The sequence below is a fragment of the Centroberyx gerrardi genome, chromosome 7, assembly GCF_048128805.1.
Source record: "Centroberyx gerrardi isolate f3 chromosome 7, fCenGer3.hap1.cur.20231027, whole genome shotgun sequence".
NCBI classification, from domain to species: domain Eukaryota; kingdom Metazoa; phylum Chordata; class Actinopteri; order Beryciformes; family Berycidae; genus Centroberyx; species Centroberyx gerrardi.
The window spans coordinates 27,396,556-27,421,106 of record NC_136003.1 but is presented as its reverse complement, the minus strand read 5'-3'; the positions used below and the strand labels follow the sequence as shown (position 1 = coordinate 27,421,106).

The 24,551-nt window shown below is 41.1% G+C and overlaps 3 protein-coding genes across 3 annotated transcripts; 1 reads left to right on the top strand and 2 right to left on the bottom strand.

Annotated features, from left to right (window-relative positions):
• Positions 1 to 3,154: 3,154 nt before the first annotated feature.
• Positions 3,155 to 5,109, bottom strand: LOC139909174 (protein NATD1). The gene is made up of 3 exons (XM_071896158.2): positions 4,950 to 5,109; positions 4,229 to 4,347; positions 3,155 to 3,528 (listed from the first exon to the last, which is right to left on the bottom strand). The coding sequence occupies exons 1-3, from the start codon at positions 5,104 to 5,106 to the stop codon at positions 3,412 to 3,414; spliced, it is 393 nt and encodes a 130-aa protein (XP_071752259.2). The 5' UTR covers positions 5,107 to 5,109; the 3' UTR covers positions 3,155 to 3,411.
• A 1,131-nt stretch (positions 5,110 to 6,240) lies between these two features.
• On the bottom strand, positions 6,241 to 10,096 carry dhrs7ca (dehydrogenase/reductase (SDR family) member 7Ca). Its single transcript, XM_078284877.1, has 6 exons — positions 9,934 to 10,096; positions 9,660 to 9,772; positions 8,777 to 8,987; positions 8,459 to 8,551; positions 7,653 to 7,802; positions 6,241 to 6,561 (listed from the first exon to the last, which is right to left on the bottom strand). The coding sequence occupies exons 1-6, from the start codon at positions 10,094 to 10,096 to the stop codon at positions 6,356 to 6,358; spliced, it is 936 nt and encodes a 311-aa protein (XP_078141003.1). The 3' UTR covers positions 6,241 to 6,355.
• Positions 10,097 to 12,988: 2,892 nt separating this feature from the next.
• LOC139909146 (splicing factor U2AF 65 kDa subunit-like) lies at positions 12,989 to 24,356 on the top strand. Its single transcript, XM_071896114.2, has 11 exons — positions 12,989 to 13,108; positions 14,000 to 14,174; positions 15,027 to 15,130; positions 16,058 to 16,209; positions 16,332 to 16,448; positions 17,172 to 17,310; positions 17,425 to 17,504; positions 20,325 to 20,447; positions 20,537 to 20,623; positions 21,476 to 21,718; positions 22,749 to 24,356. The coding sequence occupies exons 1-11, from the start codon at positions 13,060 to 13,062 to the stop codon at positions 22,878 to 22,880; spliced, it is 1,401 nt and encodes a 466-aa protein (XP_071752215.1). The 5' UTR covers positions 12,989 to 13,059; the 3' UTR covers positions 22,881 to 24,356.
• The last annotated feature ends 195 nt before the right edge of the window (positions 24,357 to 24,551 follow it).

The window sequence follows — 24,551 nt, the reverse complement described above, 5'->3', positions numbered from 1 at the left end:
TAGTGACTCAGACTGATTGCATAAGATGCTTCTAACTGCAAACTATAATTGGTCAATGCCTTTTTCCAAAGCACCTTACAGCACCTTGAATGCATGTGTTTGTAGTATGGGAGACCACATTGGAAATCAAAAGCCTGATGCTTTGTTCATCTCATGCTTTACCTGGTAGACATGGCCACTTCGTAGATTCTATTGAAGCTGAGCAGCCAAACTCCTGCCCTGTCATTTGGTTGGACCTCAGGTTGAAGGAGTCACTCACGACTATCTCAGAATGTGGAAGACCTGAGACTATAACTCAGTAGCACATTGGAGCAATAGCTGCACAGACATTTCTTGAAGGCGAAGCTGCTGTGGAGGCAGAAATAATCTCATTGGTTGAGTTAAAACAAAGTGGGTACAGCCAAAAAAAAAAAAAGTTTTAAAGGCTAAGTAACATTAGACTGACTGAAGCCCAAGGGGTAAAAGAGGAGGTAACTAATATGAAACCTAGCACTCTTGCTACCAACTAAAAAAATGCAGTCTAGCCACAAAGCAAAGTTAGCAAAGTTAGCTAGGTTAGCTTAGCTGATCTTCCAAGTTCAAATTAGCCATACTAGCCTACAGCTCCAGTCAAATTCACTAGCCTGCTGACCTTTCATGATCATGAATGAATTAAAAAAGGTCATTACAATTTATATATTTTATCTGTATTCTCACCAGAGTTCCTTCTGTGCCGTTCAAATTTATCATTTAAATTAGCTGCCAGCTAGCTAACTTCTGCTCTGAAAAACTGTTAATTTGGCTCCGCCCATTGAGGTTCTGAGAAATGTTTGTATGACTAAAACTCCAATCTGCAGCTCAGTATGGGTTCCTCCATCAGTCCTGCCAAGGCTGTGGGGCTGGTTGCTGCTCTCAGGTTTCTTCAGGCAGGCTGGAGCCCTTGGATTTGTTGAAGAAATGTTTGTGATGCAAACCCAAGACGTCCAGGACCCTGCCCAGCTCCAGCAGCAGGATCACGCCTTAAACTCTCACCATGGACAAAAAGGTCCATGGCCAAGGAGGAACGCAGGGCACCTCTTTGGACGCAGGGCATGAAGGCCTCTCCAGATGGAGCTTCACAGGGAATTCACAGTTTCTTCTCATTTCCATTATGGACCATTAAGGTCTCAAAGGTCGGCACATCAGATGCCTTGTGGAGGTGATGCAGCAAACCCAAGGGGGTACATATTAGACAACAACGTGGAACACCTTTAAGAAATTCAATCCCATTTCTTTCCCCAGAAATTAAAATATGCAAGTCAAATTTCATGAATACCTGCATTAAACTAGTCTACTAGTCTATATTACGCATTATTCCCATGGCCTAGGTTTGGACTATTTATACTATTTTTAGACTATCTGTGATAACTCGCCTGGAACCTAATCTGGAAGTCAGACAGCTAAGACTCTTATCTGATGTCATGCTGATGTCCAGTCTGGAGATGCACCACTGACAGCTGATGGGGCGCGGAGTCACTGAACATTTGAATTTACAAAGTACACACAAATAAGCTCTCTATCATACCAGACTGCGATATGTTCAGAATCAGAAAACACAAGTTGAACTTTATCCCCGCTAAAATCGATCAACTGTTTCCCAGTCACTCTCCACTGAAATGGAATTTCCAGTTATTTATGCAGTTAATTTTCTCGATCACAGTGAATAAGCGGGACAAACACATCTCTTTCTCACCTCTAACCGATCCGCTAGCAGATGTTCTCCAGTACCTTTTAAACCCATCCCTGAGGGTGGAGGGGCGCCCCCATATAAAACCCCTCCTGCTTTGTCCCAGTGCTCAAGAAGGGATGCCCCACCGCCCTGAATGACTACAGGCTGGTGGCACTGACTTTGCACATAATGAAGACCTTTGGGAGGCTGGTCCTGAAGCACCTCAGATAATTTGCATACCAAGTCCACAGAGGCGTGAACGACACCATCATTTCCCTGCTCCACAGGGCTTATTCCCAGCTGGAGAGGCCGGGAAACATGGTGAGAATCATGTTCTTTGATTTCTCTAGAACTTTTAACACCAATTGGGTCCTCCTGCTCGGGGAGAAGCTTAGGAGTGGAACGGAGGGTTAGCGTTAGCCACCTGGGAATAGTACTATCACCTTTCTTGTTCGCTCTCTACGCCTCTGACTTCAGGTTCATCTCTGAGTCTTGCCACCTCCAGAAGTTCTCTGATGACTCCTCTATCGTGGGATGCATCTGCATCAGCATCAGCGAGGAGGAGGAGTCCAGGAGTCTGGTGGAGAGCTTCATCGAGAACCATCTGCAGCTCAACGTCAGTAACACAAAGCAGCTGGTAGGGGATTTCCAACTGATACCCGTGGAGATCCAGCATGAGGAGATGGAGGCGGTGCAGTCCTCCAAGTAACTGAGGGTTCACATCAACAACAAACTGGACTGGTCCGACAACATACTTTTTTTTTCATACTTTGAGACGCTTTGTAGCTACGGGCCCAGGTCTTTCAAGTTACGCAACAGACTACATGTACTACCAATCAGTGGTCAGCGCACTGTTTTTTATGCTGAGGATGCAGGCAGGATTAACAAACTGATGAAACAGACTGGTTCTGTTGTGTAGCGCTGAGCCTGGACACCCTGAAGACTGTGGCTGTAGTAGAAGTAGGGAGGGGAGGGGAGGATGAGGACTAAACTGAACTCATCCTCAGCTTCTTCCTCAGCACCCCAAGCTGCAACACAGAGCGTCTTGGGCGACCTTTTGTGCTGACAGTCATCAGACTGTGCAGTGCTTCCTGCCTAAACAGCCCCCGCCTCAGCCAATTAGGAGGGAGCTGAGACAGGGAAGCTTGAACTGTCTCTACCCTGGGTGGCTTTTTGCATTCCTGTGCTCTGGACAAATCTATTACTGAGCTCGCACAGTTTCTGATCTGCACATATTTCTGACTGTTCCACGTTCATGTTCAGTAAAGAATCATCATGGGGTATTATTTATTGCTTCATCCATGGAGCATTACTAAAAGATCATAGACACAAGAATATAAAATCTGATATGCAAAATAAACAATTTACTAGTTTCAGAATTACCTGAGGACATGTTGAGTAAATGCACTCAGCACTGGTGCTTCAATTTGTAAGCCATTAAATATTATAGGAAATATACCTAAACCTAATGTGATTAATTTCGTGTTTTCAGTATTTAAGGATAAAGCCAAAGTATAACAATCAATTTAAATCATCAGTCATAATCTTAATTTCACAGGACACAAATTTTCCATTTCAAGCATACTTCACACCTCCACTTGGCCTTTATGGGTAACACAACACCTGAGGTTTTAGTTGACTTGAGGTAGTAGGCTCTGTAAGATAATATACTGGACAAATTAACATAGCTGATCAACTATTGTTTTTGTTGGCTCTATATGCAGTCAAGCAATGACAAAGTCTTTATAACCAAGCAGTGGGTTGTCCTCGATATATTTCTTAATGTACCAGCAAGAGACGTGAGCCTTGAGGTTTTCTTCAACCAGAAAGTCCATGGCAGCCTGTAAAAGGAACATTCAAAATTACATTTAATCATACAAGTTTAGAAATGGTCACAACATCAATGTTAATTGAAGCATTTTACATTTGACATGAGATTGCATGTAGATACATTTGTGATTTAATTGTAAATTTGCACTCTCATACAAATCTGCATACAATCTATTTTACCGTATCTTCAATAATACACTGATATTTTGTTTGTCTAACCTATCTGATGTGGTGGGCACTTGCACAATGTATTCATATTATTCCTATGATGTCACATGCATTTCCAACCAATATGGTGCTTCATCATACAGCTCATTGGCTGTGGCATTCATTTGATTATAATCACCTGTTAATTTATTGCAATCACCTGTTATTTCCCTACCAAGATGGCTGTGGAACAGAATACTATGTACAGAGTTGATTAGTGACTACAGCATTTACCCGCTTATACTGATTATGACTTATTCTGGGAACAAAGTGGAGCAATGACTGACCAGATATTATTTGGTTAATGTGATGTTAAATTATCAGATGTAGGCCACCAAACTATCAGCTTACAGGAACATTAGTCCCCAATGCTCCCCTGGTGAGATTTTCTTTTTAATTAAATATGGCTTACAAATACATTTCTGTTTGTCCTTTGCTCTCCAATATAATGTTGAAAACTAAAAGATCAAATTTGGACTTGCAGTGCCACTCCTTGTTTCTCACCTTTGACAACAGCCCAGCAACACCTTGGCCCCTGAAAGACTCGGGTACAGTGGTTGATACTAGATCCACCTCCTTGTTCCCGGTGAATCTGTAGCGCAGCACCGCACATTCATGGTCCCCTGTGGAAAGAGAATGCAGTTCAAACTAGTCTGAGAGCGCCAAACTCCATTCTAAAATCTGGCTATTAAACGCTCCCTTGCTCATTGGCAAACGATACATGCCTGGTGTAACACGACTTAAGACCTTTTATAAATCACTCTGATCCAGTGGCAAATTCGGCATACAAGTAATTCACCAATGAGAACCTTACATCAAGGAAATCTCAACCAAAGTGATTCTCAATGCTCGCTACCCGTCCGTGGGAATGACGGGCGAGACCGTTAAATAAATTTAAATCGTACTAAAAATACGTGTTGCTTTGGTGGATTATATGTATGCCGAATTGAAGTGTGGCCCATAATCATTTGTAAAACGTCTTAACTAATTTACTACCACGTATGTATCGTTTGCAGATCAGCAAGGACACATTAAAGTGCCAGATTTTTGAATGGATCAGCGTAACGTTCTCTCCTTACAACAGAGAACGGGACGTAACACCTGCAACGTGCTCTCTCATTGGAAACTATAATGCCTATAGTGTACAGGAGGCCGTGAATGAACACCGGTCTCCAGTTACAGTATCTCCCCTCCACCTAAACATCCACCCCAGCTGTCTGCTTACCCCCGCCGCCCAGACTGACGGTGAAGCGCCGGTTCTGTCGGTCATGATCCACCGTTAAACTGCAGTTGGAAGTCAACGTCCTGAATGCAGCCGGATAATACTTGAACCGCCGGGTACTGTTCAATGCAGCGAGGCTGCAAAATAATTTAAAGGCCATTTAAACAAAGAAAAAACACGCATGTAGGCCTGCTAACAACATGTACACCGACTGGAAGTTGTAAAGAATGTCCTGCAGGGGGCGCCAGTGTGTTGCATTTTACACTCCAAAGGTTACATTTATGAAATCACCTTTTCATGACCTCTGTCAAAGACAAGAGGGAAATGAAACATTCATGATGTGGCTTTACTGCTCCCAAAGTAATCATAACAATAGCAATTACCGCCCAATTCACCATCATGATATAAATATCCAAATAAGAGCCATTCTTAAACTGCAGCACCTACTGGAACTGGTCCTGATGGGTGCAGGAGTGGAACAAAATCACCCCCATCCACCAAATCTACAAAAATCTGCAGGAAACACTACAGTAATTTAGCCATTCAGTCTGATTACTTTCAATTACTATGGGATTAATCTAATTTGCCTTAAAAATACATTGTATATACTGTACGGTTGAATGGAAAATGTAGCCCACTCCAATTTACAAATCGTTTTTTGAACAGCACAATTAGTATAATCACATGTCATCGCTGATGAGTCTGTAGTATCACTTCAAACTGTTCTGAGTTGGCTCAATCTCTTTGCCATAGTAATAGTAATGGATTACAGTTGCCTTTTCTTCCAATAAAGATGTGTGTCTCTATCATGTTATTCCTAACCTTCAGTTAGAGTTAAAGCAGCACGTCTACATGCATGGCCGACATCTTAACCTTGTCTACAATATGTATCAGGCCACTCAGGATGAAAATGTGGTCTTAACTGAAAGAAAAAGCTCACAGTGAGGCAAATTTAATCCTACTCTCTAATACGTAAATGTCTAAAAAGTCTTACTCAAACTCAAATGCATCTGAGGCCACACATATAACATGTCTTAGAATATCTGAAACTGAATAATATGAAAAAACAGTTGTTTCTGATGGAGAAACTTACAGCCAACCCATACAGTACAGATGATTCAAAGACACAATCTGAGGATTCATTGGTTACATTTATTTCAAACATTTTATTCTAAAACAAAATGGGATGCACACAAACAACAGATTTGAATATTATTTCTTGATTGTTTGCATGGATAAAGAACGATTGTGGGCAAAAAATGCATCTTCTCAAACCCTTCTCTCATTTCTAGCTATCTTTAATTTTTCTAATTTCCACACATTTGTTTCACTTCCAACTCTCAGTGGAGACAACAAATCTCATTTCAAGTATCCAGAGTGATTACAATGCGAGGCTATATCCAGCAACACTACATGTTCTCTAAAGCAGCAGCATTCTTCACTCCGGCGGCCATCACAGCAAAGAAAACATTAGGGAAGAAGGATCTGGCGTAGATGGCCACCTTGGGGAGCGAGGGAGCAATTACCACCTCTTTCCTCTTACTGCTTAAAGTCTTCACAATCGCAGTGGCTGCCTCATCTGGGGAAACGCCAAGGGGCTTCTGACTGTACAGAACTGAAAGCCCAGAGGGGAGAGAGGTTAGGATGGAAGAAAGCTGAAGAAAACGCTCAATATTATACAATCAGGGCTGCAGTGGAGGGTAAAGTTACCTGGTCTACCCACCTTTTTATTTTTTAAGAGTTTACCCATCATTGTAGTTACAGAGCTTATTCATTGTATACATTAGAAAAGCAGTGTCAGACTGATGGAAATGGAAAATAGGGTGTTTTCAAGAATATTAAACACAGTATTAGTCTGATGATTTGACTGTTGTTGGTTCTTCTGCCTGATGTGAGTAGCCACATTTTTTATTTACCACTTAATAAAGGTCCAGTGCGGTGAGAATTGCATTTCTCAATTTCATGGTATAATTTAACAAAGGACCTGATAATGTAAAGTTACACAAATTATCATAACTGTCAGCATTGTGGAAATTTGACTAACACCCTTTGAAAAACTCAACAGAATCACACAGATTTAGAATTCCAATCTACTTCCTGGTGTAAATGATGCCACCTACACCCAGGCTTTAATGAATGCTCTGATTGGTTCGACAGTATGCATAGTTAATGAGGTGCCCCATAGTCTGTCAGACAATATCCAGCCAGCTACTTGTCAAACTACCCAAAATCTTTGTGCCTCCATTGTTGCTGTGTGCCGAAGGTCCAACTCTGGATATTTGTTCCTCAAAGATAGAAATATTGTCTGCAGTGGAAGACACTCAGTCCTACAGGCTTTGGACCATCTAACCATCAAAAACTGAACAAAATGATGCTCATTGTGTTAGAAATCAACATCAAGCTTTTCCTGACTGAGTTGAAATCATCGCACTGGATCTTTAATCTCTGTACACAATATCTACAAAAATTCATTGTATTTTCTGATGTAAAAAAGGAGTTCCAAGGCACTCCTCAAGCAAAAAGAAGAGAAACTTTACACCATTGCTAGTTCAAAAGACCACACCAATACTTTCACACACCAAAAGCCAACAGAAGCACTCTCTGTCCTCTCCTCTTTGAATGTTTTATAGATGTGTAGTGAGAAAGACACCGACACTCTGTCTGGTTATACTTCTGTCTGGTTTCATCTGACTGAAGTTTACTCACAGGACCAGATGGATTTGGAGGCGGTTTCCGTTCCGGATGCCGAGCCGCTGATGAAGGTGTGGCTCACGGTGCTGACGGAGATGCCGTACTCCTCCACTTCGGCCCTCAGGCAGTCGAAGAAGGCCTGAACCGCATGCTTCGAGGCTGCATCTGCGACAGAGAAAGCGCAGAACCAGTATTCCTCCCTCCTCCATTCATCATCTGCTTCTATTTTATGAATCTCCCATTTCACAAGCAAACGTGGTTTCTTGTTAAAGATAATAACCCCTAGACTGTTTAAAGGTAATTTTGAGACATTAGTATAATTACGGTAAACAAACAAGACCATTGCAGAGAAGGCAGCTTCTACCAGCCTCTACACGGCATTTTACATCGTGTGCCGCTGGGTCAGATTTGGCGGGAAATCTGCTGGATCGCTTTACGGCACAAAACAGGAAGAGGGCGCTGTTCTTCCAGAGCAAACAGAGCTAAAGCTTTTTGGCGTTTCTGGCAATGGCAGATGAAGGAAGGAGTGAAAGGCTGATGGAAAAATCACTTCCAACATGTTTATCCTCTTCAGTAAAGTGAAAGAGAAATCCTTTTACCTTTGAAGAGGCAAAGATTGTCTTTGTGACAGCAAGCAGATGAGTTTATGGGAAATGTGGTCTTAATTTCACTAACAAACAAACTAACAAAACCACTGGCATAGAGGCTAGCAATCGACTCCACCATGGTCTCATTTGTTTACAGTAATTATACCAAGGTGTCCCAAGATGATTTACTCATGTTTGAAAATGCTACATGTGAATTTGCCATTCTAAACTCACATGTAGTGCGGAAGGGCACAGCTAGTTTCCCTTGGATGCTGTTGACCAGCAGCAGGTGACCGGTCCTCCGAGAAATCATGGAGGGCAGCACACCTGAAACAGAAATGGTAAAGTATACTGCAAAGTGAGAACAAGCAACCCAAAAAAAGAAATGTGATCAAACCATTCAGCTCTCTCAGGAACAGGATCTGTCATCCTACAATATTCATCCACTCTTTAGGCAATTTTCTCCCCCCATACAAACCCAAAATCTCACTGTTGTATGTGTTCTTTGTACCTTTACATACCTTTATATACCTTTATATCTGTCATATGTACCTTTGGCCAGTGTGACGGGTCCGAAGTAGTTGTTGTCCATCAGCAACTTGTCCATCTCCAGAGACACGCTCTGTGCCGGAGCCTTCACCTTCAGGCTGCTGTTGAGGATGAGAATATCCAGGCAGCCGTAGCACTCCAGGATCTCTGCGATCACCTCAGGCATGCTGTCCATGTCGCCGAAATCCAGCAGCACCAGCTTCGGGGGAAACGTCTGGGGAAGAGAAACGGCGGCGGCAAAGGAGGGTTGAGGCATTCTGTGAGGGGACTTTGATCCGTAATTGTCCCAAACAACCAATCAACCAACCAATCAGCAAGGGTGGAAGTAACTAATTACATTTACTCACGTTACTGTAATTTTGTAAGTAATGTACTGTACTTTTTTGAGTGTTTTTTTTATTTAACAGTAATTTTGCTTTTAATTAAGATATGTTTTTACTGTAGTATTTTAAATCACATCCATTACAGAGGACAGATTTTGTGTATCTCCATAAGCAACGGAAACTGGACCAATGTAATTTGGCAAATTGTGGAGACATTGACAGTGAGAAGAGTTTGTAATTTCCAGATTTTGTGGTTAAAAGAATCTAGTTTGAACTCTCTCCTCTTGTCCTTTTAGAACTGCATAGAAAAGATCACATGTAACAGTGTTCTCTTTTCTAAAAAAGTAACGTTTACTAACTCTGTAACTAGTACGTTTTAAATGAGCTACTTTTTACTTTTTCTTCAGATTTTACTTTTACTTCTACTTAAGTAAAATATCAGCAAAGTAACAGTGCTTCTACTCGACAAGGACGTTCTAATACTCTTTCCACCACTGCCAATCAGTCAGTCAGTCCATCGGTCATCACGGTCTTTCATCTTGGTTCAAAGGTGGCATTCTTACTAAAGTTGGGTCTGAAGCATTTGCCAAATCATCAGCGATTCCTTCAAGTTTCTCCCAACTTTTCCCACACAGGATCAGCCTCGCCCCTCCTTGGTGAAACACACTCGCGCATTCTTCATCGATGAATCCGCAGCAAGTTGAGATAAAAGAAACAATGGGGACATTTGTGTGGAAATGAGATGATAATGAATTGGTAATAAACAGTTACAATCCAAGTACTTTGCAGTGAAATTCATACACTCTTGTTCCTTGTCAACAACCAAACTGAAGTCACCTTTCCCGAGCCCAGACAAGGCGTCAGTTATCACCACCACCTTGTTCCGGACTGAAGTTTTGGACAACAGACCGGCAACCGCGCCGTAGAGGTAGAAGAGCCCAGCTGTGATCACAACTACACAGGGCACCAGGAGGACAGTGGTGGCCACTGCTGGGTCCATTTCCTGGAGGATATCCTGCAAATAGATATGATTTGTATATTAAATGTGCATAATTGTGAAGAAGACAGAAGAGAATTCATTGTAAATGCGCACACAAAATAAAAAAAAAGTGAAAAAACACCCTTCATAAACACCCACTGTTTATATGTGTCATCATGAAGGTCAGGGTTAGCTCGAAAGCAACGTTTTTTTTATTGTCAAAGTATGTTCAAACTTGTAAACATACTTTTGGATGGAAAATGCATTGTTTGAGGGTGCAGATGAGGTGGGATGGGATGTCAAAGACCGTCTAGGATCTAGTGAACATGATTTAAAAGGAGCATTTCATACCCAAAAGCTCTCCGGTTCCGTTCTATTGGAATCCAACTGACCCTTTACAACCATTTTTAAATCTAGCTATATTCTTACAACTCTGAAATGAAAACAGAAAAGACATTTTTTTTTTTTCACCGTGTTCTTACACAACAAGTCAAAGACGAGAGGGCAAGCTGTGACACAAGGGGTTCATGATAAATACTAGGGATGGGACGATATATCGATATTCAATATATCACGATAAAAAAAATTGACAATACGTAGCATGGGGCAGAAAAATAAATCTAAATATTTGCTACATTTAATTTTGTTGTAGTAATCACAAATGAGACGGCTTGCCCATCACAATTTCACAAGCTCTCCATCCACATTATATTATCTGCACTTTATGTGGCTCAGAAATAAACATAATTCTGCACAGTCAGACTTTGTTGTCATTGAACTTTTATTTATTACATCGTATCGTGGTTGTATTGAATCGTGAACTCCATATCACGTATCGAATCGTATCGTGAGAGAAGCGTATCGTCCCATCCCTAATAAATACCACAGTTAAAGTCCTCTTATGGGATTTGTGCCTATTGGAGTAGCTTGTGAGATATATGCCAAAAACATGAATGAATAAGCTTTCTACAGACAGTCAGAGTCTCTTTCATAATCAGCTTGAAGAGACAAGCTTCCCTTCCCACAAAGCTGTTCTCTGTTAGCAACCGCTTGACAATTCTAGTTTTTTTTTATTGTCATCAGAGTGTAAATACTGGTAGTTACACGCACTAGTTTTGTACTGGGAATTACAGGATAACCCTGTGGCAGAAGATTATCACGCAGAGTAAAGTGTGTTTGTCCAAGAAGGGACGTCTAAATATAAACTGACCTAGAAATGGATACTGTATCTCTCACAAAAGCTCAGTGTCACAGAGTACTATCAGCATTATTCCTCGACAAAGTCAACAGATCCAAAAAAACACAATGAAAAATTGAACAGAAATGAAACACTGTCTTCATTTCATTGTACACACAGCACTTGTCTAGCATGAAATAAAACTTGTGAAAACAAACTGTCGCACTCATAAATCCTAAATTTGCAGCATGGCGTCTTGGCACGTCGCTCGCAAGAGGCTCAAGTGACGCTTTGGTAGACTAAAGGCAACAGTTCATTCTGACCAACTGAGCTGTCTGATGTAGATAATCGCAAGAATGAATTAGCAACCATGCAGCACTTACTGCTTGGGTTTCTTATGGGCCTCTGGAGGTATTCTGCGCTCTCCGTTTAATTCCTCTCATGAGGAGCTGGAGCTGCAAGCCTCGGCTCATTCAGCCAGCGTTCCTACTCTAGCAATACTCTGGGATTTGAGCTCTTTTAATAGCAACACAGCTGAGTCAGTTATTTTCCATGTGTGTTGTCAACATGTTATGTTTAGAATGACAGGCCAGGGAGGTGGGGGGTGGAGGGGTGGAGGGGTAGAGGGGGGGTGAGTGGTGTCCCATTGCTTGAGTCAGGCTTCCTTCATAGGTTACATGTTATTTCTTATAGTCCATCACAAAGAAAGGATTAAGCGCGCGCACACACAAACACACACACACACACACACACACACACACACACACACTCACAGATGTGTGTGCATGTGTGCGCATATGCATACATCACACACAAAATGAGAGAGACCAAAAATATGAGAGCAAAAAGTATTCTGAATGGAAAGTAGCCTAGGCTATGTTGTTAACTGTTGTGTAGTTTTTGCATATTATAATAAAACACTAGAAATTGAATTATTACCATATCAGAGAGAACAGATCTGTGTTGTACTAAGTAGATGTTGCATGAACTCACAATAAAAAAAAAAACTAAAATTAAATTTAAAAAAAAGAAAAGAAAAAATATTAAAATGTTGGGTCTTAGATTGTCCAGATTGTCTGATTTGTAAATGTCCGGCTGGATTGATTCATATTCACTGCTACTGAACAAGTCTGTCATCATGTTCTATGTGTGTCAATGCGTGTGTGTGTGTGTGTGTGTGTGTGTGTGTGTGTGTGTGTGTGTGTGCGCGCGCCGCCGCCGGCGTTCGACTCCTGTCAAGAAGGCTCGAAAATTCTCGTTCAATCAAGTCACACAAAGTTAGACAGACTAACCAGACCAGAAGTAACTGGATGTTACCTTCAAAATAAAAGCGTTGTTCGTCACTTTGTAAACGGCCCTGTAGTTACAGCTTTTCAGAACTGGGTCCCCCGTTCTACAGCTTTTAGGAACAACTTTCCACTTAAACAGGTTAAAATGAGCTTTAAGACTGTAGACACCCGTCCAAGTTGTCAGGTAACGTTATAAGTTTGGTGTTTTAAAACTTGATTTTTGGTAGACCTAGGGCAATCATAAAGCATTTCAATTGTGTTTTTTCTGACTGCTAATTTTTAAAATAATTTCTTTTTTAGATTTCACAACTACTCACTAAACGTAAAAGCTAATGTTGGACACTATGGGTTTTATTTTGAAAGTTTAACCGGAATTTATATGTTTATTCCTATCTGCCTTGACACTGGAGAGAATTTTGTGGTTCCCCCTGTAGTGATACAGCACGGCAGGCTGGTTTATAGCTGCCCCAAAATTAGCCAAACCTGCAGTAATTTTATATATAAAGATAACTGCTAATATGTCGGATTTCGAGGAATTTGAGAAACAGCTGAGCGAGAATCGACAAGGTGAGTGTTGTGTTCTGTGCTCCAATTTGGTTTGCAGGCTAGCATGCTACGTAGCTCCCCATATTATCTTATGCATGAATAACCTGACAAGGGCTTTACTGTGCAGTTTTCTAGGCTACGACTGAGCCTGCTTATTGCCCATTTAATGTAATTAATATTAGCTGTGGCTTTGTCATGTCGGTAACCTTAACCTCACCCTAGCCGCAACCTAGCCTGCATTGCTAAACCTTACATACAGGACTGAACAGTGTCATGGACCAGTGGATGTAGTTATTGCTAGGTTATTGGAATTCCCGCTACCTGTCATTCTCCTGCACAGAGAACAGCACGCCAAATTCCATTCAAAATCGGGTAATATAATATGGTATTGTTTATTGGCAAAGACACATACCTGGTAGAACATAATTTAAGACATTTTCTGAATCGTTATGATCCACTTTTCAATTCGGCATACATTGAATACACCAAGCAGCACACGTTTAAACAAAATTTCACCTTTTAGCACTGGTTTGTCAGTTATTCCTACAATCTTCCACCAAAATAAACAAATTCTAAAAGTTGACATTTTATCGAAATAGTGCTACTTGGTGGATCAGATGTATGCCGAAATGAAGAGTACCTCTTATCGATTCGGTAAAGGTCTGAAATCATGTTCCACCAGATATACACGTTTGCCGACAAGCAAGGCCAGATTAAACTGTCAGATTTCTGAATGAAGTACGACTTGATGTTCTCCTCCTGCGAGAGAGAGAGAGAGACAGAGAGAGAGAAAGAAAAAAAAAGAAAGACATGAACGTATCGGGGCTAGGAGGTTATTGGTAGTTAACATGGGTGAGGATGGCTGTAATACAGCGCTGAACCATTGCTCCATCTCTCCCCCCGACTGCACAGAGCGAGAGAAAGAGAGACACAAAAAGCGGAGCCGCAGCGGATCTACCGGCCGAGGTGACAAGCATCGTAGCTGGAGCAAAGACAGAGGCAGCCGCAGCCGAGAGAAGCGGAGCCGCAGCAGGGACAGGAAGAGCCGCGACCGGAGGAGCTCCTCCCGGGACCACAAGAAGCACAGGTCGGTGTGTTCAACCAGCCTCCAGCAGCCCAGCACTGAGCCAGCTCACCGGTACAGAGCGTTGTGTCAAGTCTTAAAGTTGCACTAGGCAAGATTTTTATGTAAAAATACACCCATCGTATCTGCCTAAATAACAAAGTGGGGCTGCAAAAGAGAAAAGCGCCCTATATATTTGTCTAATTTGGGCTATGAACACTTCCCTGCCCACAGTAAGTGATAAATCAAATTTAAGGGAAAAATCTGTAAACACTGTTGGAACAAACTACTATAGTGATGTGCATTTCTGGCCCCATTTTGTTGGTAGTGTATTTTTCTTATTCCTGTAGATAACTAGCTAAATGTAGACGATGTGACATTACGTACAGATATTTACAGTGCAGCTACAATGGAGTATTTTTGGAGGAGGTTTTGGTGTCAGTCCCTCAGAATCAAAGAGCAAAGGGTTTCTTTCTAGACTCACCATTTTGCACCAACGTTCAACAATCATACAGGGAGAAATCCATCGTAGAAGAGGCAGATACCAATTTCTCCACCAACAGTTGCCTCAGTAGACCAGAATGCAATGTACAGCTTGTATCTTTGTGGATTTGTCAACTTCTGTCTCTCTCGTCCCTTTGTTATCCTTTGATATAAAGCGTCACAGACCGGCCGGTTTGGTAAACATGAGCATGTTGTGTGCAGTTTACTGACATCACCTTAGATGAGTTCTGGGTATTGAAGTTCAGATTTTTCAAGCAGTTACCTCTCGCTGCCATTTGGAGCCATCAATGTGCGAAGTTGACTAGTGCAGCTTTCTTATCCCCTCTGCTTGAGCTTCTTTTTTTTTTTTTTTTGCTTATTTCTTGTATTTAGCTACTCTCCAAGAAGAACAAGGAAGAAAAGAACCTGCAAGTACTGGGATGTTCCTCCTCCTGGCTTTGAACACATTACACCAATGCAATATAAAGCTATGCAAGGTATTTGTTCTCTTCTCTTTGCTTGTCAGCCTTCTTCAGAGTATTTCTTGTAGGAGGTTTGCAGTGGTTCATGCATTTTAACTTGTATCCAGGCCTGAACAGAGCTGCAGTCAAGACCACCTTAGTCGAGTTCAATCAGTTCCAAGACCAGGTCCAGTTGAGACCAAGTCAAGACCGAGACCAGAGCGAAGCAAGTCCTACTGAAGACTAAAATAGGCAATAATACATTTGCTACATTTCTTTCCAAATGCAGGCATAATGATTAAGGAGTTTCTTAAGGATTACCAGAAAAGCAGATCTCTCTGTAGGAGCTGTTCGCTATATCTTTAAACATCCAACTCATCAATGCACAGGAATTGACTAGAAGTTTTAGGACCACTACATATACAGGTGTCTAAAGGCGAAATCCCTTGAATTGTTTGTAACGCTGGGGAGAAAATAAACCAAAACATCAGGAAAAGTATACATTTTTGACATTTTTAGATAGGCAGGAAGAAGTTGAGTCCACATCCAGTGGTTGCAGAGACCAAGATGAGTCAGAGTCAAAATAGGCACAAGAACCAAGACAAGTCCAACAAGTCAGAAAAGGTGTTCTTGAGCTACTACAGCTCCGGGCCTGAGTATCTGTCATCAGCAGTCAGTTGTGTATGGTGTTACTCATTTTGCGCAGCCTCTCCTGCTCTCTGCATAATCACAGGAGAGCAGCATGGATTCTGCTGCCTGACCCTTTTATAAAACCAGCTGTACTTAGTTGACATTTACATGAACTGGAGGGGGTTACATTAACGCTCGCTCCAAATGAGTCATCTGCAAATTAGTCATCCCTATTTTCTTCTTGTAAAAAAAAATATTAAGGAGCGGAGTTTGCAGACAGTCACTGTGGGTCATGCTAAGTTTCCCATGCTTCTCTCTTTCGTTCTCCCGCAGCGGCTGGGCAGATACCAACAATAGCTCTGCTGGCAACATCCACTACCAGCGGAGTGGCTGCAACACCAACCCAAGTGCCCATAGTTGGCAGTCAGATGACAAGACAAGCCAGACGCCTTTATGTTGGCAATATTCCCTTTGGGGTAACTGAGGTAAAGTTCCTAACTCAGCACCTTTGTCCTCCTATGACCAGACACTGATATGTTTTAGTCGCGGTATTTCAAGCCAGGGCTTTGCAAACATGTTGGATGCATTTTCTTTCTCTCTCTCTTAGGAGTCCATGGCAGAGTTCTTCAACGCCCAGATGAGGCTTGCAGGCCTTTCACAAGCCCCTAGCAACCCTGTGCTCGCTGTGCAGATTAATCAGGATAAGAACTTTGCATTCCTAGAGGTGGGTGATTACAATTCTGTCATTTCTACAAAGTCGTTCCTTAAAAGATCCCATTATAACTAAAGTGGTTTGATGTTAAAGGTGCAATAAGTAAGGTTTTTACTGCCCCATGGCACAAAATGACCATAATATATCTGTGCAGGGTTGATAGGGTTGTTGATCAATACCAGTGACTAAATGATTAGGGCCCAATCACACAGGATGCGTTTTTAGCAGCAGATGACAGCTTTTGCTAGCTGTTTTCAATGTGAGTGAAGCTTTTTGCGTGCTGCTTTTGTGTTGTTGGCGCCTCATGTTTTTCCGCTCTATGTGGCTTTGGAAGAGCAGCTTGAACTCACAGTGGAAGGATCGCTCTACATCACTGTTGTGTTTTTCTCTACTGTCCAATCGGATCAACGGAGAGGTGGGGCATCTGTGGTGACTCTTGCACACAATAAACATGGCGGATGAGCGAGAGCTTTAGCTCAATTTAAAAAATGACTGTTTATGTCAATTACAGGCCACTGTATGCCAGACACCTGTCAATGTTGTTGCAATTCCTTGGTCACCATAGAGCTCGATAAACGTCATAGATTACTTAATGCTCCTTTAACATGTTATTATACATTTGTATCATGTTACTGCAAGTGGTTGTGGACTGAAAAGGAGACTGTTACAGAAGGACAACATACCAGCTCGCACTTATTTGCTTGTCTCAAATCTCAAAGTTATTTTCCTCTCTAGTTTCGGTCTGTAGATGAGACGACGCAGGCCATGGCCTTTGATGGAATCATTTTCCAAGGTCAGTCGCTGAAGATTAGAAGACCTCACGACTATCGGCCTTTGCCTGGTATTTCAGAACAACCTGCTTTCCACGTCCCAGGTTTGTTGCTGACAGCTTTTGTCGTTGCCTGGCAATTGTACGCTATAATATAAGACACATAACACTAAGGTGGGAGACTTGACTTTGTTTTGCTTGTTGTTTTGGTGTGTGTAGGTGTCGTTTCCACAGTTGTTCCTGATTCCCCCCATAAACTGTTTATAGGAGGCCTGCCTAACTATCTTAATGATGATCAGGTATTTAACTCAAAACCGATAAAACAGGTGCACTCACGTTTCCTCATTTTTTTCTCACTTTTTGAGGTTGTTATCACACTTAAACATGCACAAAATATTTCTTTTTTTTTATTTCCTTATGGGACAAATAAGTCTACCACACTTTAAAATGTGTTTTTGGTAGAGAGAGAACAGGAACAACATGTCATCCTATAGCAGCCAAAAAGCCTAATGAATATGTGTCATATCCAAAATTAGAACTTGACTCCATAGTTTTTATGCAGTGAGATCATTCTGGGACAAAATTAACATATCTACCTTACACTTGTGATCATGGTGGGACAGAGTTGCAAAAAAGTTTACATCCGCACTACGGGAAAACCATTTTTTTGTCATGCTTGTAAAATCTTTACATAAAGGAAAAGGAAAAACTGACATTCGAATAGGGCAGGATTTAATTACTTACTTACCACGTAATACAAGATTATCGTAATATGTACCTAATATTTGAAACTATTCACAATTTCTGGGCAATTCTGCAGATCCTTAGCTCTGTCAAAATAAGTCTTGATAGCACACTTGATTATATTGTTGCTGTTGTCTCACATTAGAGCTACAGTATGTCTTAACCATAAGTAACAATTATAAAAGGGGCATACAAGGCTTTTTGTGACTTGGCTATCTAAGTAAACTGCTTATATATTTCTCATGTTAAGCATACTGATTTAAGAAAGGTAAGCAAAGTTCAATTCATAATGGGCCTGTGAACTATCATGCTGTTGTTTCTGCGTGGTATGCAGGCCTGAATGTTGTTCCCCATCAGCTTGAGTCAGTTGTTAAAGGAAAAATCCACCCTAAAACACTTCAACGCTGTTAGAAAATGGCTATTGGTGATGTATCTTGCATTTCTGGACCCGTTTTGTTTTTTGGTGCTGTATTTTTTCTTATTCCTGCAGATAAGTGGGCAAACGTAGACAACATGACGTTGCTTCGAAATATTTCCAGTGCAGCTTGGTAGCAGAACATTTTTAAACAATCTGAAACATTAGCGATAAACGTCAGATTTTGGTGTCAGTCCCTCAGAATGAAAGAGCAAGAGCTTCTTTCTAGACCCCAAATTTTACGCCACCATTCAACAATCATACAGGGAGAAATCCATCGTAGAAGAGGCAGAGAAACCAATTTCTCCTCCGACAGCAGCCTCAATAGACCAGAATGCAATGCAGCCACAAGACATGTTGTGTTTTGAGTAAGGGGGCGTGGTTGCCATCATAGACACGCCACAATGTTCACAAACTAGTTGGCTAGCTAGCTATATTTATTTGCCCATACGCCCATTTTTAAGTGAAAGTTCACACCCGTTCCCTTGGGGGTGTCAAAAGGCATTCTGGGAAATGTAGGAAATCACTGACTAGTGAAGTTCTACTGACAAGTAGAAGTAGACAAGGCAGGTTGAGGGAAAGTGGGTTCACCAAAACAGTAAATTACAACACTTTTCACCACAAAGTAACTCCTGGAATGCATTGAACATCACAGATTGATGATACATAACAGTGTAACAGTGTGCAAGGGTGGATTTTTCCTTTAAGTACATCAAAAGTTAAGTAAATATTTCCTGAAAACACGGCCTAGATAACTGACCCTAATAGACCAAACAGTTGCACAGTAGAGGCCCATGTTTGCTCTCAGGTGGGGAGATGGTGTAAATTTGCAATGTCATGCAATGAATTGGATTCTAACTTTCCATTCTGTCTCATTAATTCTAATTGGTTAACATAGTGAATGTAGCCTGGTGTTTATTATTCATTGATTTATTTCTTTATTTTTTTTATACTTGCAGTCACTGCTACTGCGTTGATACTCACAGCTCTTTCATTTTTGTTCCCCCACTTTGTCCCCAGCTAGGGGCCTGTAAGATCGTTAAGTCTGCGCTCATAATTTGTTCAGTAGTACTGATCTACTGCTGCCATGCCAACATGTAACACAAGGCAAGTAAGACATTCTGGTCCTCACACGGATACACTCCTAGCCAGCAGGCTCCCTTACTGGCTACTTTCTTTCTCCCATCATTCTTTTGGAGCGCGTTTAGGACCCAGGGATTTGGGGTAAAGGATTGCTGATTAGGACAGGCTTGGGCTTGGGGTTGGTGGGGGGGGTGGGGGGTGGGGGGGTTGTATTCAGCTTTAAAAGTAAAGGTAAGACTGTATAAACATGCTGTCTTCTCACTGTTGTGGTGCATTTTGCCTGTAGCTGGCAAAATACAATACAAGGCGGAGTTTTTTTAACTTCTATAAACAAGACCAAGTCAGTTTTGTTGATTTCTTTTACCTTGCACCATTTGCAGCACAGCTTGTGTTGTCAAAATAATAATATGTTTGGATATATTAGAATATTATTACTCCCTTAACTGTATTTGCACACATATAACTACAGTATATCTCAACACAACACTCAAGACTAACTCAGTGTCTTTCTCTGTGCCTCTAACATTTCATGCAGCAAATTATTTACATGTTGTTACCCAGACGACTTCTTTACGCTAAAACCCTCGAAAATAATGTCTTTTTTTTTCCTAAATCAGCATAGCAACACACAATCTTATTTCCAGAATACGCAAAGACTGTCAAATGCACAAATGTACAGATGACCTGAGCAATTTATATGGAATTTGTATACATTTTGTTTCCATTCATCATGTCATTAATTAACGCTTTTTCAGTCCATTCACCATGATATGATTTTGAGTATCAAATGGAGATTTAGAATTCATTCAGTAGGTTGTGGCAGGCTGATATACTGACGCCCGCCTCATGTCTGTGCCGGTCTTCGTCTCTTGTGCAGGTAAAGGAGCTCTTGACATCATTCGGACCGCTCAAAGCTTTCAATCTTGTCAAGGACAGTGCCACGTCACTGTCTAAAGGTTACGCCTTCTGCGAATACGTAGACATCAGCGCCACTGATCAGGTAGGGCTGGATGTGTTGTGTCTGTGTGTGGAGATTGTGACTGTGCTGTTTGAGCTGTTGCTTAGCGGTCTTTGTGTATTCTTTGTCAGGCAGTAGCTGGGCTCAATGGAATGCAGCTGGGCGACAAAAAACTCATAGTCCAAAGGGCTAGTGTGGGGGCTAAAAACGCCAATCCTGTGAGTAGGAGTCCGTCCTCTTAACCCTTAGCCTCCTTAGAGGTGCTACAAGTAGCATTATAACATGGATAAATTATTCCTGCAATAATTTTGAGATATTAGCCTAATTACCGTAAACAAATGAGACCATTTCCGTGAAGATTGTCAGCCTCTGCCGGCCTCTACACTGCATTTTCCATTGTGGGACGGATTTGGCGGGAAATCTGCTGGATTGCTTTATGGCACAAAACAGGAAGAGGTTCTGTTCTTCCTGAAGCAAACTGAGCTAAAGCTTTCAGAGTTTCTGGCAACGGCAGATGGTGGAAGGAGTGAAAGGCCGATGGGGAAAAATCACTTCCAACATGTTGATCCTCTTCAGTAAAGACAATGATGCAAGTGAAAAATTTTGAGAGACACTAGCAGTTGCAATACCACTGGCGTGAGATAGAGGCTTCTAATCGTCTGGTGTGTCTCATTTGTTTACAGTAATTATACCAAGGTACCTCAATTATTTTTACAATGATATATTGATGTTTAAAGACCCCATGAAATTGCATCTTTACTTTTTGGATTTGATGCATGTCCTGTTGAAACAGGATGTTGGGGCGGGACATAATGCAGCGAGGGATCATTCAAAAGTCTAAACCAATTTTATCTGATGGGAGGGGCGGAATTGTTCAAAAATCTGATGGTTTTATTGGTTAGAAATGTATATTTACACCTACTACTGCAGCATGAGGTCACCATGAAAGATACTGTGTTTTCCAGGAAGTAAAAGTAATGGGAGTTCATTTCATGGGGACTTAAGATGAAACTGAGTTGTAGCTGTTGTTTACACGCCCCCTCTGAGCCATGTCCCTCCTCCCCTGGCAGACCTCCATCATAGAGACCCCGGTGACGCTGCAGGTCCCCGGCCTGCAGAGGCTGCAGAACTCGGGCATGCCCACGGAGGTGCTGTGTCTTCTCAACATGGTGATGCCCGAGGAGCTGGTGGACGACGAGGACTACGAGGAGATCCTGGAGGACATCCGCGAGGAGTGCTGCAAGTACGGCAGCGTTCGCTCCATCGAGATCCCTCGGCCCGTCGACGGCGTTGAAGTCCCTGGCTGTGGGAAGGTGAGTCCCGTGTCTGTAGGATACCGTGTGTTTCAGGGCGAGAGGGTTTTCCATGACGCACTGTGCAGCTCTTTGAGGCTTTTTGCACTTCATGTGTTGAGAATTTGATCAGAGTTCCAGTTTAGACTCTAAACTGTTTCAACAAAACTCTCAACAAAATTATCTAAAAATCATTGTACACTGTAAAAAGTAAAGCTACACTCAGAAAATGGAGGGCTCTTCAAGTGTTCTTTGTTTAGGGAACCAAAATGACTCAAAGTACGCTCTTATTGGTTAAAATAAAAAACTGTTGAATTCGAATGAAGAAGCCACACAGGAGAAAAATCCAACAACAGGAGCAGAGGTGCAACTGCAAAAATAGCTATAAAATAGTTATTAGATTTGGTCATGCTCTTTGATAGACACCAACCAATCAACAATCATGGTGTGTCTCTTCCTTTCTTTTTTGATACATATCAGACTGTTTGAATCCTAGTTTATGATTGGCTGTCTGCTTTATGTCCCCACCCAACTGGAATGACTCCAGCAATTCGGTGATCACTTTGTTTCTCCCCCCACTGCCTTTGGTGTCTATTTATTGGTGCGTTTTTACCATTCTCTGCTTAAATAAATATCACTTTTAATTTTAAATACCATTTTGTACTTGAAATTTGAATAAAGAACCCAGTGTGGTTCTTAAAAAGTTCCTATGTAGAACCGTTTGTGCATGGTGCCATAGAGAACCTTTCTAAAAGAGTTCTTATAGCACCAAAAAGGGCCTAAAGCCTAAAAAAAACATGTTCTGGTGCCTTTTTGTTAAGAGTGAAAGCTGCAATTTGCATCAGCTTTTATGAAAACCTGTTGGATTTACATAAAAAGCCACTGTCAGTCGCTGCATAATTTTGGAGCGCTTTGTCTTGGACACACAGAAGGAACTTCACAGATATATGAGGAGGTTTAATTTCTCTGTGCTGTTTGGGTTTTGCCCTGCTGATTGAAAAAGTTGTTTTCATTCATCCTTTGGCAGCTCACTAACTGTTCTTTGTTCCAGATCTTTGTGGAGTACGTTTCCGCCGCAGACTGTCAGAAAGCCATGCAAGCCCTCACTGGCCGCAAGTTTGCCAACAGAGTGGTGGTCACCAAATACTATGATCCAGACATGTATCACAGACACGAGTTTTGAAAGCACAGAGTCACGAGTCTGACGGCAGCGTGTCGAGAAGGTGTGTCCGCCCCTTCCTTCTGTTCTTCAGCTTGGTTTCAGCACATTTCTTTCTCCAGTATTTACTTCTCTGAATGTTGTGAACGTGTCTTTAGAGACTAGACCTGGAAAAGACTTGCTTTGTTACACATTTATCCACTTCTTCTGACTCCAGAGTGTATTTCTCCAATACTGAATATCTAACTCCCAGCCTTAGCCTAATATGTGTACAGTGAACTGATCTCATTCTGAGTAATAAATAAAAAAATACTGTAGTATACATTACATTTGCAGTAGAATGAATGTCACATGTATCTTACCTAAACCCTACTAATATTGCCTGACAATGCCAGAGTAGCAGTCTATCAAATATGCACTATAAGAGAAAATACAACAGTCAAATGTTTAGATTTCCCTTCTGAGCACAATTTATTTCTCTGTGAGATGAGAAGCCATCATAATGTGTGTATTGTTTGGCTATGAGGAAAAACTGAATATTGTTTTATTTATTTATTTTATTTTTTTGCTAACTTTACGTTTTCCTCCATTTGTCACACCTTAATGTTATTCCTTAACCTTATACAATGCTTAACTCAGAAACTTGTACTGCTTATATAGGCTAGCAAATATCTAATTGTTTTGTGAAAGAAAAAAAAAATAGTATACATTTTGCTAGAAGGCCTCAAAGGTCATTCTTTGACAACTGTAATTTTGTACATAGTAAATATTAATGTCAAAAGATGAATAGTATATCAAATTGACAATGCACACTTTTGTTGGAAATGACCTGAATTAGGAAATGATTTGCATAAACGTGTTGAGCTTCCATGTTGTGGTTCAGGAGAGTAGGAAGAGTCTTGGTTGATGAAATAATATATCAGACACTGGTAATTGTGTCCATCTTACCAGCAATAGACTTTTAATTCCACCATTTTTAGTTTTCAAAATCATCAATCTGTTCTCATGGTCTAATTTAAAAAGTAAAGGAGATATGCACATTTTACGAAACGCACCTTTAAGTCCTGTAGATAACATACTGTATGAAGTTTTTAATTTATGTATCAGGCTTTATTTCTTGTGTGCTGTTATTTTGCATCCCTTGGAGAAACTGTATTCATTTAAAGCATTAATTTATTATGGAATAGGTTTTTAGCTGCTTGAAGAGTGCAGGCACGAATATATCCAAAACAAATCGGTGTGTGGTGTAATTTATATGAAATATACCAGAAATGTGGATATGAGAAAATATGCATTTGGATATTACCGGGTTTGCAGACACAGCAAACGATCTGCTCTATTTAAGAGTGAACAAAATGTATTTTAATGTAATAAGTGCAACATATCAAATGATATTAAACAACTACTGTATTTTATACATTTTTGGATGGCCAAAAATTGAGAACATTTTTAGTTTGTACAATCCCTGCCACTGCCATTGCCTTGAATAAATGCTTGCATCCACCGTCAGTCTTCCTTTGGAGGATTCCTTTGTTATACATTATCTGTGAAGATTGATTATAACAACCTGATTGAGATCATTTATGTTACCGGTCTGATACATACCTGTAGGAAATATATTGATTACAAGATGTGAAATACTGACTTTACTTTCGCATTAACATTTTGTTGTCGTCTTCTTTTTTTTCTTTTTCT